Source organism: Marmota flaviventris, chromosome 17 (genome assembly GCF_047511675.1).
Source record: "Marmota flaviventris isolate mMarFla1 chromosome 17, mMarFla1.hap1, whole genome shotgun sequence".
Lineage (NCBI taxonomy): Eukaryota > Metazoa > Chordata > Mammalia > Rodentia > Sciuridae > Marmota > Marmota flaviventris.
The window spans coordinates 12,375,045-12,393,423 of NC_092514.1; the positions used below are offsets into that span (position 1 = coordinate 12,375,045).

The window sequence follows — 18,379 nt, forward strand, 5'->3', positions numbered from 1 at the left end:
CAATTAAAATGGATTTTAAAGGGTTTAGTTGCCTTTACTATTAATGATTTATCTACTGATAATGTTAGGATTCGGAATCATTAATTCAGTATGATCATTAATTCGTGTGGTTTTCCTAAGGTGACTCTGTGAAACCCTGTAACATGTCCAGTTGGCTCCTCAGCAGCTAAGAGAGTTGATTAGCCATCTCACAAACGTCCCTTCTACCAGGGTGCACGTCTCAGGTCAGCCGTCAAAGACAAAATGGGTCCTGCCCAACTGCTGAGGAGCTGGGACACCAAACACGGGCAATTTCTGTCTGTGGGACAAGTCTGGAAAGAAGCCACCAAGCCACTTCTGCCACAGTTCATCACTGCAGCAATCACATGAAGGACGTTCACAGAACAGCCCTTTTACCTGCTGTTCAACTTCTCATACTAAACGATCCTGCTCACCAGACTACAAATATGTGCAGAAGAAAACCCAGGGCCTATGGGCCAGGTCCATCAGGGCCAGCTTGGCCTCCCGTGGCTGGGCACCCAGGTGGCTGCTCCCCACCAGAGCCCGGAGCTGAGTCTGCCTCTCTTCCCCACACGATTCAAGACCTGGTGGTTAGCATCAGACTTACTTTTCTTAACAAAGTTTGTGATCAAATGTTTAATTAATTGGAAGTGTTACTTTGTCAAAATATTTATTCCCTTATGTGACATGCTAGATTCCCATGGATGTAGCTGAGCATTTTTATTTTGTAAATACTACCTAACTTTACACAAACTATATCATAATAAACTATTTTTGCATCACCCTTTGCATGCTGTGTGATGCGGTGTTGATTCAGGCAAATGCAAATGCAAACCGTGTGTGTAGGTCTTGAGCCAAAACTCCATCATCAGCTTCCTGACCTCCTAAAGAGGGCTGGGTTTTTTGTTTGTTTGTTTTTGTTGTTGTTGTTTAATAAATACCGGCTTTTTAACATTTATTTTTTATGAGGTGCTAAGGATCGAACCCAGTGCCTCACATGTGGTAGGCAAGCTCTCTACCACTGAGTCACTACCCCAGCCCCGGTTTGAAGTTTTATGACCTGCTTTTTTAAAATACTTTTTTCCAAAAGTTTTAGACTAGTTTTCAGCATTTTAAAATTAGGAGATTTCACATAAAAATCCATTTGACAAGTTCACACACAAGTCATAAGAAAAAATATTTGACATCTATAATCTAATTAAGGTACATTGCCTCACAGAAGCCTTCAGGGTGTAAAAAAATAAGAAATGTTTATTATGACGCCTTTAGTAATCAAGGTCCCATAATTCCCCCATGCTGTACCATTTTTAAATTTTTATTTACCTACTTATTTGGTACTGGGGATTGAACTCAGCACATCTTACCACCAAGCTAAGCCCCAGCTTCTCCTCACTCTTCCAGGGGACCGTCTTGCTAAGTTGCTGAGGCAGGTCTGGAACTTGCAATCCTCTTGCCTTAGCCTCCGGAGTCACTGGGATCACCAGTGTGGGACCCTGCATCCTGCCCATACTGTTTAATCATTTCCAATGTAAACATACCGTTGTTTTTTTTTTTAAATGCATTCTACATTATGATCCAAAACACACAGACCCAAAATTTAACAAAACAATTCTCCCTTACTGTAATATACTCTGATTTTTCTCTTCTATTTCATGTTTTTAAAGTTCTGGTTGAATGGCAAATTTAAAATAAACCAATTTTTTTTTTTAATCTTATTTCAGGCTTTAGAATAAAAGGTATGAAAGTGACTGTATGGGAATCCAAGAATTTTGTTCAGAATATTATAGGAAAAAATCAAAGACTATCAATTAGAAATCAATTTAAGGAATGTATAAAACTTAGCAAAAGGAAAGTTAAATACATAAACCGTTATTTCTAGAGTGTTATCCCAGTTGTTTAGGACTTTTCAATAACTTTTTGCCTATTTAAAAAAGATTTACATTCAGATATACACAACAAAGTGTTTGGACACTGGCCTGATATAGTGTTCTGTATTTGTAACACATTTTGCAGGGGATGGTTACTGAGGATCGCACCCGGGGCACTCTACCACTGAACTACATCCCCAGCCCTTTTTTATTTTGAGACAGGGTCTCACTAAGTTGCTGAGCTCAGCCTTGTTCCATCTTCCCACCTCAGCCCCCTCCCTGGGATTCTGGGAATAGGCCACTATGCCCAGCATCACAGGCTTTTTTTTTTTTTTTTTAACTATATAAGTACGATTTAAAGTCCATTTACATCTGCAAATCCATCACCCTCTTGTGATTTGGGTGTGTGTGGGAGGGGGATCTGTCAACAGAGAATAAAACTTCCTTAATATGATAAAGTCCTTGTGTGAAGCTGTCCCCCAAAATGACAATCAAGACAAGGATATTTATTCTCAAAACCTCTCTATTCAACATTGTGCAGAGGATCCCACAAAACTGTCCCTGCTGCAGACTATGATGCACACGTCTGCCCATGGGACAGCTCATCTGGGGATTCCCATGAACAACTGGGAGGGGAAAAAAAGGCATCCGACTTGGAAGAAGAAAAATTACTTCTCTGCAAATAGGATGATCTTTGTATGCGGGAAATCCTAAAGAATCCATTAAAAATTGTTCAAATTAATAAGTTCACTAAGCTTGTAGGATATAAGATTTGTATATCGTATTTCTACACACTAGTTATGAACAATCTAAACCTGAAATTAAGCAATTCTGTTTACAATAACATCAAAAACTAAACTTTAGGAGTGTAAGGACTTGCACACTGCAAACCACAAGTATCAAAGGAAATTTTTAAGAGATTTAAATGGGAAAAGAGGGCTGGGGTTGTGGCTCAGTGGTAGAGCGCTCACTTAGCATGTGCAAGGCCCTGGGTTCGATCCTCAGCACCACATGAAAAGAAATAAGTAAAATAAAGATATTTTAAAAATAAATAAATAAATGGGAAAACATCCCATGTTCATAGATTGGAAGACAAGATGGCAACATTTCCCAACCTGATCTACAGATTCAATGCAATTACTACCAAAATCCTAATTTATGGGGCTGGCATTGTGGCTCAGCGGTACAGTGCTCGCCTAGTACATGTGAGGCACTGGGTTCCATCCTCAGCACCACATAAATAAAAATAAAGATATCATGTCCATCTACAACTAAAAAAATTCTTTTAAATCCTAACTTATTTTTGCAGCAGTTTATCAGTTGATCTTAAAATTCATATGGAAATTAAAGGAACCCAGAATATCCAATGCTGAGAAAAAGCAAAGTTAAAGGGCTTGTACTAGCAGGTTTCAAAACTTCAATAATCAAGACAAGTGAGGAACTGGCATTAGAATAATCATACTAACCAATGGAACAGAATTGAGAGTTCTCAAATAGGCTCTTAAACTCACAGCCAATTAACTTCCAACTAGGGGGTCAACACCATCAATTTCAAGAAATGCTTCCAGGAGGAGTAGATATCCCTAGGCAGAGACTGAAGTTGGACCCCACCTCACACCACACACAAACATCACCCCCTGTGGCTCACACACCCGCCTACTCAGGGAATTTATTAAGATTTCTCTAGGAAGAAGGTTGAGGGAGGCTGCTGTGACACAATCCTACACACTCCCCGCCCAGCCTCTTGTACACTCGTGCTGAGTTTACCATCAGCTGCTTTAGTGTGCTGAGACAGAAGCCAGACCAGCTGTAGGTGTCCCCTCAGCCTGGCTGCCTGTTCCTGCACTGGCCCTTTGAACAACTGCTGCTGCCTGAAGGATCTCAGTCAGCTGAGAGAGTGCTTTCCTAGGTGCCTTCATGGCCCTGAGGGTCTCAGGGATGGACTCCCACCTGCTGGCCTGGCCAGCCTGTCATGGTCATCCCTGGGGATCTGGGCCTGCACTGGTGGCCTTCATGCTCCTGGGGCTTGTGGGCATCTGTACCAAAGCTGAGGAAATACCCCTTGGTAAAGGAAACAGCCGCCCCCAACATTTTTTTTCGGGGTGGTCCTGGGGATTGAACTCGGGGGCACTTGACCACTGAACCACATCCTCAGCCCTATTTTGTATTTTATTTAGAGACAGGGTCTCACTGAGTCGCTTAGCACCTCGCGGTTGCTGGCTCTGAACTTGCGATCCTCCTATCTCAGCTTCCCAAGCCGCTGGGATGACGGGCGTGTGCCACCGCGCCCGGCCAGCCTCCACTTTTGAGGGAAATTTTAGTGTCATATTTCTTCAGTGGATATTTAACTTTACAAAAGCTTTTTTCAGTTAGGGGCTGGGGATATAGCTCAGTTGGTAGAGTACTTGCCTCATATAAACAACCCTGGGTTCAATTAAAAAGAAAGAAAATTTAAATAGTATCTGAATATTCTGTGAGGTTCCTTTTGCTTAGATTATGAAAAAGTATAATTACTGCATTAAGTAAAAATGAATATGTGAAAAAAAATTATTTTGCAAATCTTCAGACATTCCTGCAGATATCTCAGCTGGTCCTTTTGTGCATCCAATTCCTGATAGCCACATGCAGCCATCTGAACAGCAGTCTACCCTCTGAAGAAAAGGTACAGTCGCGGTGGAGCCCAGGGCTCCCTGAAGGCCCACACACCGTCACAGATCAGGCTGGCGGGAAAGCCTACGTAGCTGAGAATCCCAGGCCTTGTAGGTGAAGCAGAATCTAAAGAAGCTGGGACATTAGAAAACACTCGTCTCCAGGACGGACCTCGGTCTCACTGCAGTCTTGGAGGGGCTCCTGTCTTGACCACTGGTGTCTAAAGAGCTGTCTATTCCCTGCAAGAAAAGTCCTGGTGAAGAATAGCTGCTGTTGAACACAACAGAATAAGGCCAAGCCACACAGCATTCTCGTTCCAGAATCAGCAATATTTACTCAAAAGTGCCGGAAGCCCGGCGTCCCACAGCAGTGTCACTCAGAAGGCTCTGTGTGACAGCTGTTCTCCTCCCAGGACCCACCATGGGCATTAACAAACTTTGGAAAGAACACACTTAACGTAACCACTTGGGGGTATATTACATTTTACAGCTTCCATTACAGTTTTTAGAAAATAAACTTTGCCTTTACTTGCCTAGCACAAAATCAAAGGTAACTTTAGGAAGGGGAGAAACACACAGCGCTGAGTGGTCTCCAGGGGTTGACGGAAGCATGAACTACTACAGATGGGAGACCCCACCCGCTCTGTCCTGGTGACAGTCACCCAGCTAATCTTACAAAAACACCAACAGCAGCAAAATCATAGCTTCAGATGTTGTTCAATCTACAATGTAAGATACACATTGCCAAAATAAGTGATGACAGTCGGAAACAATTCACAAATGCATGAGAAATCTGTTTCCTAACTGCCTGTCATCGAAGCCTCCACTGAACACATGCAGGTCGAGGTCCCGCAGTGGGGGCTGGCTCCTGGCCTGGAGTCTCCCTGTGGCCAGGTCACCACAATTCATCACACTGAGCTGGAATGAATTCGTTGGGCCTATGGGTTACAGGTGCGACTGCTCCTAACCACACAAGATCACCTTGGACACGAGGATGTTAAAAGTGGGAGCACAATGTACAAACAGACATGGCTTCTGGCCACCGCGGCCCACATCAGCAGGCCACAGGAAGATGAAGGCTAGCTGTGGAGGGTCACAGCGTCACTCAGCCCGTTGACTCTGCCAGGAAGGTGCCCAAGAGGATGGCCTGCCTTTTCTGGCAGCTCCTGCTCTAAGGCGGCCCTGGAAAGTGGCCCCCGGCCGACAGTGCCTGCCACGCCGCTCCCCTCTTGACCTCTCTACCAGAGGTGGCACAGGTGCCAAGAGCCAGCTGCACTGTCAGGCAAGGAAAGGCCCGGATGGGGGAAGGAAGGCCCCAGGGACAGGCCCAGAGGCTGAGCTGGACCAAGCCTGCCAGAGAGACCTTTCTAGAATCGGAAGGTGGGGTGGGATGCTCACCCTGAAAGAGGCCCCAGGCCTGACTGTGCAGCCTGAGGAGCTGGGTTCTCAAGCAGGATGTGGCAAAGGTCCCAAAAGCAGGCCGCAGGGAGCCAGGGCTGAGTGACTGTGGAAGGCAAAGGGCGAAGCCCAAGCCCCTGACCTGACACCACCGGGACCTCCCCTCTCACCCCAGCCTTTTGAGACACAGGGCAGTAAGTCAGCAGAGTGTCACCTGGGGGCTTTCTGGGTGGAGGTCTCAGCACGGCCTCTGCCCAGGCAGCACGCTCTGCCCCTCCGCAGGCTGGGTGGGCTTCCAGGGCAGGACGAGCCCCCGAATCTCTGAGGGGGGGGATGGCACGGCTTCAGCGGCTGTGCTTCTTTTGTGGGAAAAAGCTGTACTTGGTGGGGTTGAACTCTTCCCAGATGCGCTCGAATTCCTCAAGGAACAACTTCACGTACTCGGCGTCCTCCATGATCAGGACGTTCTCCCTGTTGTTCTGGATCGCCTGCGTGGTCCAGTTGAGGGAGCCCGTGATGAGCACCTTCTTGTCCACGATGGCAAACTTGTGGTGCATGTAGCCCAGGTCCTGGTCATGCCGCACCTGGATTCCTGTGGAGGAAAGGCCGTCTTACTCCCCTGACCTGCACGGCCTCCCAAGTACCTTCCCAAGGTCGCCATCTGCTGCCCAGGGCAGTGTGGAGACCCCAGGGAGAGGGCGAGCGTGTCACCCAGGGGCACGCAGCAGGGCAGGGCCAGCCACCAAGGAGCAAGTGGTGGGAGGTGGGACAGCACTGTGACTGGACCCCGCCCACTCTCCTCTGGGACCACACCCACCTGCACAGCCCTTTGCCAGGTCTGGGGTCTAAACCAACTGCCCACCATGTTCCTTCATGGTCAAGCTCTGGTAAGGGTACAGAGCAGGGCACCTGAGGCTGTCCTCGCCTCTCCTTTCCACTCCCACTGCCCGCTGGACAGAGGAAGAGACAGGCTGAGAAGGACAGCAGCTGAGGCAGGAGGGAGGCCCACACTTCCCAGGATGCACCCCGGGACCCGAGGGAAGACCCCTGGGCCTGGCCGGCCCTGAGACACGGCACCACCCCCACGCTCATGGTCCCAGTTCTCCCACTCCCCAGAGTGAGGGGCTGCATCTGACTCCTCAGGGCACCAGCCTCCAGGAGGCCACCTGTCACCACCATCTGCTCTCAGAGTGAGACTGTTGGAAATATGCCTACGGGTGGCTTTGGAACAGCGGGGCCAGATTTACCAAACAGAAACACCTGGGGTCCAAATTGGGTGTCTGAGGTGTACAGTAAGTTTTGAAAGTCCCTATGTCCCCTACAGCACTTGGGACATACACCATTCTCATTGTGTATGTGAAAATCAAACTCAGCTGTGCACCCTGTCCTCCCTCCTCAGGAGGGACCCTACCTGATGCTCGCACCTGGAACTAACCCAGCAGACCCCCTCCCTCCACCCTCAGAACAGATCTAAACTCCAACCCTCTGGACACGCCACCATTACCACACCCACCTATCCACCCGCCACCCTCCTCACCTGCTCCTCAGGTGTCTGCACGACCTGAGGAGGCCACACATGCCATTTCCTGCCACACAACAGTGTCCTGGTACAACACCAGCCCCCTGGCGTCTGTCACCACTTCTCCACTTCAGCCACAGGGACCTCACTCTTCCTCAGCAGCTCAGGACTGAACATCTAAACAGCTCATTTGCTGTTCCTTCCAACCAAAAGCCCGTCCCTCAGAGCACTCTCTCAGGTCTGGCAGCTGTCCTGCCATCCCTCTTCCTCCCTCACTGAAGTCTTCCAGACCCTTCTTAAGTTTCTCAAATCAGCTGGGTGCTGTGGCACACGCCTGTAATCCCAGCGGCTTGGGAGGCTGAGGCAGGAGGATCCCGAGTTCAAAGCCAGCCTCAGCAATGGCGAGGCACTAAGCAACTCAGTGAGACCCTGTCTCTAAATAAAATACAAAATAGGGCTGGGGATGGGGCTCAGTGGTGGAGTGCCCCTGAGTTCAATCCCCGGTACCAAAAAAAAAAAAACAGTTCCTCAAATCAAATATTCATGCTTCAGTTGCCTTCCATGGGGACCTCATCAGCTGTGCCCCAGCACCTGGACCCAACCCTAACAGACACTGACCCACAATGCATCTGCTGAGTGGATGCCAGCTGATGGACAACCTAGAGCCAATTCAGCCCAGATGTGGCTGGGGAGCCATCAGCAGAAGTCCAGTCTTTCAAGGAGAATCTGGTTCTTTCCAAACCTGAGATTCTGCAATTGTCTAAAAGCCAGCTAATTTAAATTCTGCCTGAAGGAATCCACATTTTCCACACTGAAATTACCTACAGACCGAGGCTAACTCTTGTGACTGCCAGTTAAGGGTGATGGGAATGTCCTCAATATTCAGATCACCCTCCATTCACCCAGGGGATGGGCTGTGCTGGGTAGAGGGTCTGACACCCTCCCACCTGGAGCAAAGGAACCCAGAAGGACTCCCAGAAGGAGTCCTCTGATTCCCAGATCAGCAGGTGGCCCATGGCTGGGCAGAAATAACTGGGCAGTGAGACCACGGCAAGCCTGACACGTCCCACGTCGGTCACAGTGGCCACGAGATGACTGAGACGGACGCGCACACAGACATGGCTCTCCAGGTGCCTGGGGATCCGGAGACACCCACGACTCACCCTGTGCACTGGCACAGGAAGCAAGAGCACCCGACCGCCACACTGAGTAGGCAAAGAACAGACTCATCGTCCCCAGGCAGACGAGGGTCTGGATCTTCCCATTCATCCTTACGCTGGGCAAAGAAGCAGGCCAGAGAGCCACAGCTGTCTTCTCTTCTTTTGCAGCTGAGAAACAACCACTCATCAACATTTTTGGCTCCATTTTCAGTAGATAAGTTTTATGCGTTTCCGGAGCCCAGCGTGGGATTCCTTAGTGCCACAGGCAGGTGCCTGCTTCCCTGGGAGCAGAAGCCAAACCCTGACATCACACACAGAGTGGCCAAGGGTCTCTGCAGGCTGCCAGTGGTTAAGCATAGAAAGTTGGGCTTTGTTGGGTTTTGCCATGCTGGGGATGAAACCCAGAGGCCTCTACCACTAATTTACACCTCAGCCCTTTATAGTTTCTACTTTGGGACAAAGGTATAAGTCGCTGAGACTGGCCTTGAACTTGAGATCCTCCTGCCTCAGCCTCCCCAGGCACTGGGATTACCGGTGTGGCCAGAGCTTTGCTCTTCATTCTGAGTCCTGCCAACCTCATGTAGGACTACAACAGTCACCAAGACTGCTGGTCAGGGCAACCCCTCCCACCTGTGCCCAGGCACCTCCTATCCCCAGCATACCCCAGGGCCTGGGAATAAGCGGGATCCTGGAGGCTCCACTTGACACGTGGTGTCCTGGGACAAGACATCTACCCTTAGGAAGTCCCACCGTTATTCCTCCCCTCCTCTCTGGGGACACACTCAGACACGGGACATCAGACTGCTCTGCAAAGAATCCTGGCGTGGCTCACGTGCCACGTGGCTTGACTTTGGTGGCGGCAGGTGCAAAACCACCCAGTCCTTACCGGGGGACTCAATGAAGTCTCTGCCTACCCGCCGGTCCCTCCCACCAAGCGCCCGCCTTCCAGGGCCTTCCCTTCTCGGCGCCCGCCCGCCCCAGGGCCCGGCTCCAGCTCACCCGCCTTGCGCAGCAGGCCGATCTGCGAGCCGTTGAGCGCCATGTAGTCGCAGTCGGTGATGACTCGCACTCGCACCCCGCGCTGGTGCAGCAGCTGGACGGCGCGCCCCAGCTGCGGGCTGGAGAAGGCGAAGAGGCAGAGCTCGAGGCTGGCACGGGCGGCCAGCAGCGCGCGCAGCAGGCGGCTCAGCGAGCTCTCGCAGTGGGGCAGGCTGCACGGGCAGCCCGAGGGCGGCCGGGTGGGAGCGGCGCCCGGGGCCTGCAGCAGGGCCTCGGTGCAGGTCACCTGGGACGGGAAGAAGAGGACTTCGCGCCGTGGCCGCCCAGCCCGTAGCCTGCGCAGCAGCCAGGGCAGCACCTCCAGGGCCAGCGCGAAGCCTGCGGCCGCCACACCCACCATCTGCCAGCGCAACCGCTCCATGACGCCGGTTGCTGAGGCCCCAGACTGGAGGGCACCGCGCCTGCGCACCAGACACGTGCCTGGTCACGCCTCGCCACGTGCTGGCCACGCCCTCACTACGCCTGGCTTGGAATGTTGGGCCCGCAGACCCTGTGCTGGGCTCCACCCTCGCTGAGCCGGCCCCAGACAGCTCTTTCCTGTCTCCCAGGCGCTCCTCTCCATGCCTAGGGGACCCCCGACCTCCCCCAACGAGGGTCTGGCTGCACCTGTGCACCTGGCCAGTCGGTGCTCTGCACACCCTCCTCCTGCCCGAAGCCCGCTGCACCTGGCTCCCCTGGCTCTGGGTCTCTCAGGTCACACCTCCACTGTGGTCGCTGGGGAGCAGCTGGGTAGGGCTGGAGAAGGGTCTAGAAACACACAAAATGTCCGGGAATTGGTGCTCAGCGGGAGCATTGGAACCCCGCGTGTTCTTCCCACGCCCACATGTTCTGCTCTATCTAAAGGCACAGGTTCCACTTTAAGCGCAGGAAGGAGATGCCACACCGGTGGCCAGCCGGGCAGACGCGGGCCTGCTTACCAGAGAGAGGGAAAGGCAAGCGTGGGGTAAGGGTTTCCGCTGTCTTTGTTGCTGAATCCTGGTCAGGAATTAGCCTGGCTAAATAGAACTCTTTTGTCTTGAAGTGGAAACGACATCTCCTCTGCAAACTCCTTGTGACCAACTAACGGTCACCATGATGTCGTCTGTGAAAAAAAGATCCTGGAGGCAGGAAGGAAAGTGGCAACCTAGGAAACTGGGAGGCTCGTGACCACAGGAAATGCAGGGAAACTGGCGGTTCTGCGGCTGCAGGGTGTGCCCGGGTGCATGGGTAAGAAAAGGCCTTCAGCTGGCCGCGGCCAGGCGCCAGGACAGCGAAGCTGTGGGGGTCAAGGGATCCCTGTGGAACAGAACGAAGGGGGGAGACTGGGGTGGACTCGTGTTCAGCTTCATACAGATACACATACACATGTATATTTACATAAATATGTGCATATATTTTTTTAAATATTTATTTTTTAGGTGTAGATGGACACAACACAATGCCTTTATTTTTATGTGGTGCTGAGGACCCGTCCCGGGTTCCACCTGTGCAAGGCTACCGCTGAGCCACAATCCCAGCCCAAATATGTGCATCCTAAGGTATATAATTACCTACCTCTGACGCCTTCCAGAAACAAATGTCACATCATTAGCAGCGAGAACACCTCTGACCACAATCCTGGTTTCTAAACACCAGGCTCTAAGAAGACAAACCAGTGCTCCTGAAGAATGACCGGCTGGGCCAGGAACATGAGAAGTGCCACTGAGCATGATGCAGTGTCCAAACGGAAGTGCTCAAACCCAAGGATGGCAGCACATCCCAGGACCCAGCAGCCCAACGAAAAGAACCCAGAGGGAATGTGAAGAAAACATAAGGTAGTGCTGGCCGGAAACCCCAGCTGATGTGAATGTGTGTGTCTGCTACACAAGTGATTGACAGTAAAGAAATGAGAGGGAGACAGTGCGTCCTCACTGCAGAAGGCTCCAAATGGTACAGATCACCAGTCCCCAGGAGCTAGAGCCGACCCTCCCTGCCCACCTTAGGAGTGGGCTGAACTCTGACTGGAGCACAGGAGGGGAAATGGTGCCTTCACAGCAGAGAGGCCCAGCAGACACGACTCCCACCAGGTGACGATAAGGGAAGCCGGGGTAGCCGTGTAGAGAACTCTCTGCTCTACCTTGGAGGCTTTTCTGTGAACCCAAAATCATTCCAAATTAAGTATAATAAAATGCCAAACATACACCTTCCAAATCATCCTGCTATCCTTCCCTTCTAGGTGTGACCCAGGAGAAATGAAAGAATACGTCCACACAAACACGGACACAAAAGTTCACAGCGGGTTTATCTGTAAAAATCCTGAACCTGGAAACAACCCAAATGTCCACCATCATAAGGGGACAGGTGCTGCGGCCCACACCTTGAATCCCAGTGTCTCAGAAGGCTGAGGCAGGGGACTGGGCTGTGGCTCAGCGGTAAAGCACCTGCCTAGTGCGTGTGAAGGCTGGGTTCCATCCTTAGCACCCCATAAAAGTAAATAAATAAAATAAAGGTCTTGTGTCCACCTACCACTAAAAAAGTAATTTAAAAAAATAAAAGAAGGCTGAGGCCGAAGGATGACAAGTTCAAGCCCAGCCTGGGAAATTTAGCAAGACTCTGTCTCAAAGTAAAAAACAAAAAAAAAATAAGACTGGGTTAGAGTGCCCCCAAGTTCAATCTTCTGTACTGGAAAAAAAAAAAAGTCGATGAACTTTGGTATATATGGTGTATTATTATTTTTCAATAAAAAGGAAGGAGGTATTGACAGGTGCTCAGCATGATATATTTCAATTACGCTGAGAGATCCATTTATGTAAAAACCACAGTGACCTGAAGTCTTCCAAGTTGGAGTGAGAAGCCGGCCACAAGTGCAGTGGGGAGCCCCTGGGAATGAGGGAACTGGAGAGGATGGCTGGGCTTTGGTTTGGATATAGTCTGAGTGTGTCCCCCCAAATTCACATGGTGACATTTAATCCCACTGGACAGTATTAAGAGGTGGAAACTTAATCCAACTGTGGCGTGTAGAGGTGGGGCCTTTGTTAAGTAATTAGGACTAGATAAGGTCATTAGGGAGAAGGTCTGTGGCTGAATCCTGGTGGCTTTTTCAGAAGAGAGAGAGAACACAGAACACACGTGTACTCTCCCTGTTTCTTGATATGTGATGCCCTCAGCCACCTTGGGACTTGCCAGCGACCAGGCCATCACCAATTATAGCCCCTCCATTTACCTCCAAACCCATGAGCCAAAATAAATCTCTCTATAAAGTTACCCAGCTTTAGGTATTTACTTACAGTAATGAAAAAGGCCCAAGATAGGCTGAGGCACTCTGTACACTCCTGGCTAACAGGGATCTGTGCAGGTGAGAAGCCCCAAGAGAGCCCAGGGAAAAGGAAAAGCCAAGGGTGGTTTAAAAGGGTTCCCCAAACCACAAACAGGTGGAATAACACAGGCTGGGAGCACTTGAATACAAGTGCTGTAAATCACTGGCTGATTAGTAAGCCAGGGAGGAAGCCACAGGTGGATTCCAGGGATGAGCATCGGAACAACTGAGCAGACACACTGGGCCATACATGGTTGGAGGAGAAAGTCTGATGTTTAAATCCAGGTAAGCGGGATGGGGATGTGGCTCAAGCGGTAGTGTGCTCGCCTGGCATGCGTGCGGCCCGGGTTCGATCCTCAGCACCACATACCAACAGAGATGTTGTGTCCGCCGAGAACTAAAAAATAAATATTAAAAATTCTCTGTCTTTAAAAATAAATAAATCCAGGTAAAGCCGTCAATCAACCTCCGAAAAACCAACCAACTCAGAGTTGTTGCCACATATATAAAATTTCTAGTTTTCAACCAAGACTTACTGGACATGGAAAGAAACAGGAAAATGTGACCCATACACAGGGAAAACAAGAGCAAACAGACACTGACTTTGGACCCACGTACTGGAGTTAACAAAGACTTCAAAGCAAGTTCAAGTTAAAGGAAAATAGAGTAACAATGAATCAACAAGTATAGAATCCCAATAGTGAAACAAAAAAAAATTATTTTTTTGTTTTTCTAGTACTGGAAATTGAACTCATAGGTGCTTTACCACTGAGCTACATCCCCAGGCCTTCTTATTTATTTTGAGACAGGGTCTCACTAAGTGGCTGAGGCTGGCCTTGAACTTGAGATTCTTCTGCCTCAGTCTCCCAAGTCACTGGGATTACAGGCACCACCACACCCAGCTAAAAGAAAATTGTTTTTAAAGTCAACCCAGCAACCCCTCTTCAGGGTACACAAACACTCCTTGATTTATCGTGGGGTGACATCCTGATAAGATCATAATAAGTTGAAAATAGCCCAAGGTGAAATGTATTTAATAAATCCAGCCTAACCTCACCTACCTTAAACACGCCAAAACAGTTTCGTTAGCTGCACTTTGACAAGAGACTCAACAGGCCTGCTTCGTCATGAAGCACTGAGTAGCTCATGGAGTTACGGAACCCTCTACTGATGTGGAAAATGGAATGGAGGTACGAATAGCTCTCACAGCTTCAAAGAGTCAGGGACCATCTGTACCCCAAAAGGAAATGAAATCACTCCTCACGATCATCCCCTGCACCTCACATTTACCACAGCACTTTTAACCATCACCAAAATACAAAGACAATCTAGGCGCCCACCAGTGGACATCAGCTAAGCACTGGCATCAAGCCTTGATCAATTCCTGTTGACTAACAATAGAAATTAACCAACCTGAAGAACAGAGAAAATGTCTGCAGAAAAATAGATCAGAGATCTGTAGGACCAGGGGATGTAAGGACCCATCATGCACGTAAGAGGGGTCACTGGAGAGGAAAGGGCAGACCAAGTATTTGCAGAAATAATGGTTGAAAACTTCCCAATTTGAGAAAAAAACATTAACCTATAAATTGAACCAAACTCCAAGTAGGATAAACACAACGGGAAGAACACCTAGATACACCAGCTCAAATGCTGTTCCAGGGGCAGAAGGCCTTGAATGTGCGAGAGAGAGCAGCTCATGCCCAGAGGAGTTTGAGTGACAGCCACAGCACACACTGGACTAGTTACCAGAAACACAGAGGCTAGTGTCAGGGGAATGGCACTAAGTGCCGAAAGGAAAACCAGACCAACCAAGAATCCCAAACCCAGCAAACTGGGCTTCAGAAATGAAGAGGAAATAAAGATACTCCCAGATCAAAAAGGATTTGTTGGTGGCAGACGAGAAATACCAATCAAACTCCTTCCGGCTGAGGAGGAGGGAGTTTGATAAGTGTTTATCAACTCAGAGTCACAGGAGGAAATGAGAGATTTTACAATGTGTGTGTTATCTTTCCTTCTCTTCATTTCCTTAGAACACGTAAACTGGTTTAACAATGCAACTATATTGTTGGGTCAACATATGTAGATATAATGTACACATGTATGAATACATTACATATGTCAGAAAGTAGGGAAGAGGAACTGGGGATATATTAATATAATATATATATAAAATTTATTATAAAATTTATAATAAATTGCTGTATTTTCCAGAATTAAGTCAGTGTTCTAGTCTGTTCTCTGTGACTGTAATGATAGGTGAAAAGAAGTCTATTTAGCTCACAATTTGGGGGGCCAACAGTATGGTGCTGGTGCTGGCTCTGGTAAGCACCCCCTGGCTGACAGTGGATGGCATCATGGTGGGAGCAGGTGCGGGAAGGAGAGATCATGTGGTGAGACAGGAAGGGCCAGTAGTGACCACTCACTAGGCCCCACCTCTTAAAGGGCCCATCACCTCCCGACCTGTCCACACTGAGGACCAAGCTCCGACCATCCCACACTCCAACCGTTTCCGGACCACCGCAGTCAGCATCAGCCTGAACTAGATGGTGGTAAACTGAAGACACAGGCTGTGACCTCCGGAGCAACCACTAAAAAATACTTTTTAAAAATGGCTTAAAATTCAGAAATTAATGGACTGGGATTGTGGCTCAGCGGTAGAGTGCTCACCTAGCACGGGCGGGACCCGGGTTCGATCCTCAGCACCACATGAAAATGAAGGCATTGTGTTGTGTCCATCTACACCTAAAGAATAAATGTTAAAAAAATCATAAATTAAAACCACACACTTTTAAATATTTGCTCAACAAAGAGGTGGACAGAGAAAGGAACAGAAAGACATGAGACACATTATCAATGTAATGCCACTAAATTGTTCATTAAAATGGTTAAGATATCAAATCTTATGTTTCCCCAATTAAAAAAAAAAACTTTTTTAATTAAATGCAGACACACTGAGAACTCTAAGTCAAAATAGAGAGATTGTCAGGATCTTTTATCCTGACAGGACCTGATCCACACGTGCTGTCCCCCTAGAGTCAAAGACACCAGTAGGAGGGGGGACAATGAGACGCCATGCAGACAGCAACCACAAGTGCCCAGCCGGCTGGATGGCACCAGGTAGACAGACCAGGACCAGGAATGTCACCAGAGGCAAAAAGAGCAGCTCACAATGATGAAGGTGAAAGCTGATCTGCCAGGAGGACAAGGAGATGTGACAACTCGGTGTTCCCTCCCTGCAGTCGAGGGAACAGGAAAAGGACCCTGGGAGGAGCCTGGGGAAACTGAGCCAACTTCCTGGTTTGATGACTGCACCGTGGTTTTGCACCGTGCTGACATCAGGGGAAGCCACCTGAAGAGCACACAGCACTCTCTCCCAGTGTTTAAGTCTATGGTCCAAATAAAGAGCCAGAGTTGGGCAAGGATTCAGGAGATGTGAAGCCAGATGCAGTGGCACCTGTCTGTGATCCCAGTGACCCAGGTTTGAAGCCAGTCTCAGCAACTTAGGGAGACCTTAAGCAACTGTTTCAAAGTAACAAGGGCTGGGAATGCGGACCAGTGGTAGAGCACCCCTAGGTTCAATCCCTGTTACCAAAAAAAAGAGAGAGAGATGTTAGACGTCACTAATTTGTCATTGAGACTTACTCCTTGGCATAGAATCTGAAGAATCACGAATGGATATATTCAGGAAAGATGCTTGAGTGATTTTCTTAGACCATGTTCTCTAGCTATAGGAGAATACTGAGACTGAGACAGATTTATGGGAAAAGGGTTTTTATTTTATTTACTTAATTTGCTTATTTAGAGCTCACCATTCCAGAGGCTGGGAAGTCCAGGAGCATGGCTGAAGTCCAGGCTTTCATACTTCCTCATGACATGATGGAGATGTGGAGGAAGAAGCAAGAGGCTGAGGAAGCCAAACCTGCTTTTGTAATGATTTGCTTCCTAAGAACTCTCACTGCTTCCAGAAAGGCATGCATCCCTGTCAGCCACCCAGTGACCTCATCCATTTCTGTTAGTCAGCTTTCTGTTACTATAATAAAATGCCTGAGATAATCAACAGGTAGAAAAGGTTTATTATGATTCACAGTTTGGGAGGTTCCAGTTCATGATCGGTTGCCCTGTTTTGAACTGTGGCAAGGCAGCACATCACGTGTGTGGTGGAACAAAACTGCTCATCTTGCCCAGGGAGCAAAAGGAGCGAGGAGGAGGCTGGGCCCCATGATCCCCTTCAAGGACATGCCCCCCCACCCATGACCTAATGACCTCCCCGAGACCCCACCTCTTAAAGGTTTTACCATCTCCCAACATCACACCATCGGGACCAAGTCTTGAACACACGGACCTTGGGGGGACATTCGTGACCCAAACTGCAGCAAACCCTGCCTGCTAACATCACCACAATGACAATCCAGTTTCAACATGGGTTTCAGAGGGGTCAAACCACATAGTCAAACAGCAGCAGTGATCACTCAGGACTGTGAATCAGATCGCCTGTTCTTGGGATCTCCAAGGTGACTAGGGAATGGAGGGTTGGTATCTCATACATAATAACGGGAACCCAAGGGAAGGCTCAAGGCCTGGACTGTTGGGGTTTTTTTCCGTACTTGGGCTTGAACCCAGGGGTGCTCTTACCACTGCTACACCCTCAGCCCCTTTTATTTTTTATTTTGATGCAGGGTCTTGCTGTGTTGTCCAGCCTGGCTCGAACCTGGGTTGCTGGGATTACAGGCGTGTGGCACGGGCCTCCTCTGTGCCCACTCCTGCAGTTAAGTTTTAGCATATTGGAAATTTACACCCCTCCTTCCCTCCTGTGAGATTGATGTAAAGCTCATTTATGTCCAGTTCCTACTGAGCCAGATGGACTCAGCCACGAGACTGGCAGAAAATTGACACAGACGTCGTTTGAACAAAGGTTACTGTTCCCAAGGACACCGTAAAAAGAGAGAAATTCACACCCAGAGATGCAAGAAGAGCGGGCAGTCACCTCTCCCTGCATCACCTTGAGCCACCCAGGCCAGAGGGGCCTCCCATTCCAAGGTGCTCCAAGTGGACCTCAGTGTGCAGGGCTGCCGCCGTCAGGCAGCTCTGTTCCATCCCGTGCCTCCTCTCAAATGGAGACACCTGCCAACATTCTCGAGGCTGAGCCGTTTCCCAAAGTTGGAGAAAATGCTAGGTGCACGACGTCGACACTCCATGACCTTCCTCCTCCTCAGCTCCACAACTAACCTGAGAAGACTGACCAAGATCACTGAAGCTTAGACCTTCACAGGCCCAAAAACTGACCACTCGCGGGTGTCACCTGAACTGTGACATGGTCACATGTCATGCAGCAACACTTTAGTCAATGCTGGTCAACAGATACAATGGTGGTCCCCTAGCATTACCCCACTGTAGCCACCTGAGTCTTCGTGAGAACACTGTTATGGTCACAGCACAGAGCTGCCTAACCT

At 49.2% G+C, this 18,379-nt stretch overlaps 1 protein-coding gene across 1 annotated transcript; it reads right to left on the reverse strand.

Annotated features, from left to right (window-relative positions):
- Positions 1–4,882: 4,882 nt before the first annotated feature.
- Positions 4,883–10,013, reverse strand: Pld6 (phospholipase D family member 6). The gene is made up of 2 exons (XM_071603285.1): positions 9,593–10,013; positions 4,883–6,506 (listed from the first exon to the last, which is right to left on the reverse strand). Exons 1-2 carry the CDS (start codon positions 10,011–10,013, stop codon positions 6,259–6,261), a joined length of 669 nt encoding a protein of 222 aa, XP_071459386.1. The 3' UTR covers positions 4,883–6,258.
- Between the last annotated feature and the right edge of the window lie 8,366 nt (positions 10,014–18,379).

What these genes read in the sequence shown, in the direction of transcription:
- Pld6 (XM_071603285.1), bottom strand. Translation starts at nt 10,013, where the DNA reads ATGGAGCGGTTGCGCTGGCAGATGGTGGGTGTGGCGGCCGCAGGCTTC. An exon ending in CGGCCTGCTGCGCAAGGCGG is followed by an intron (nt 6,507 to 9,592) that starts GTGAGCTGGAGC and finishes TTTCCTCCACAG; the next exon opens with GAATCCAGGTGCGGCATGAC.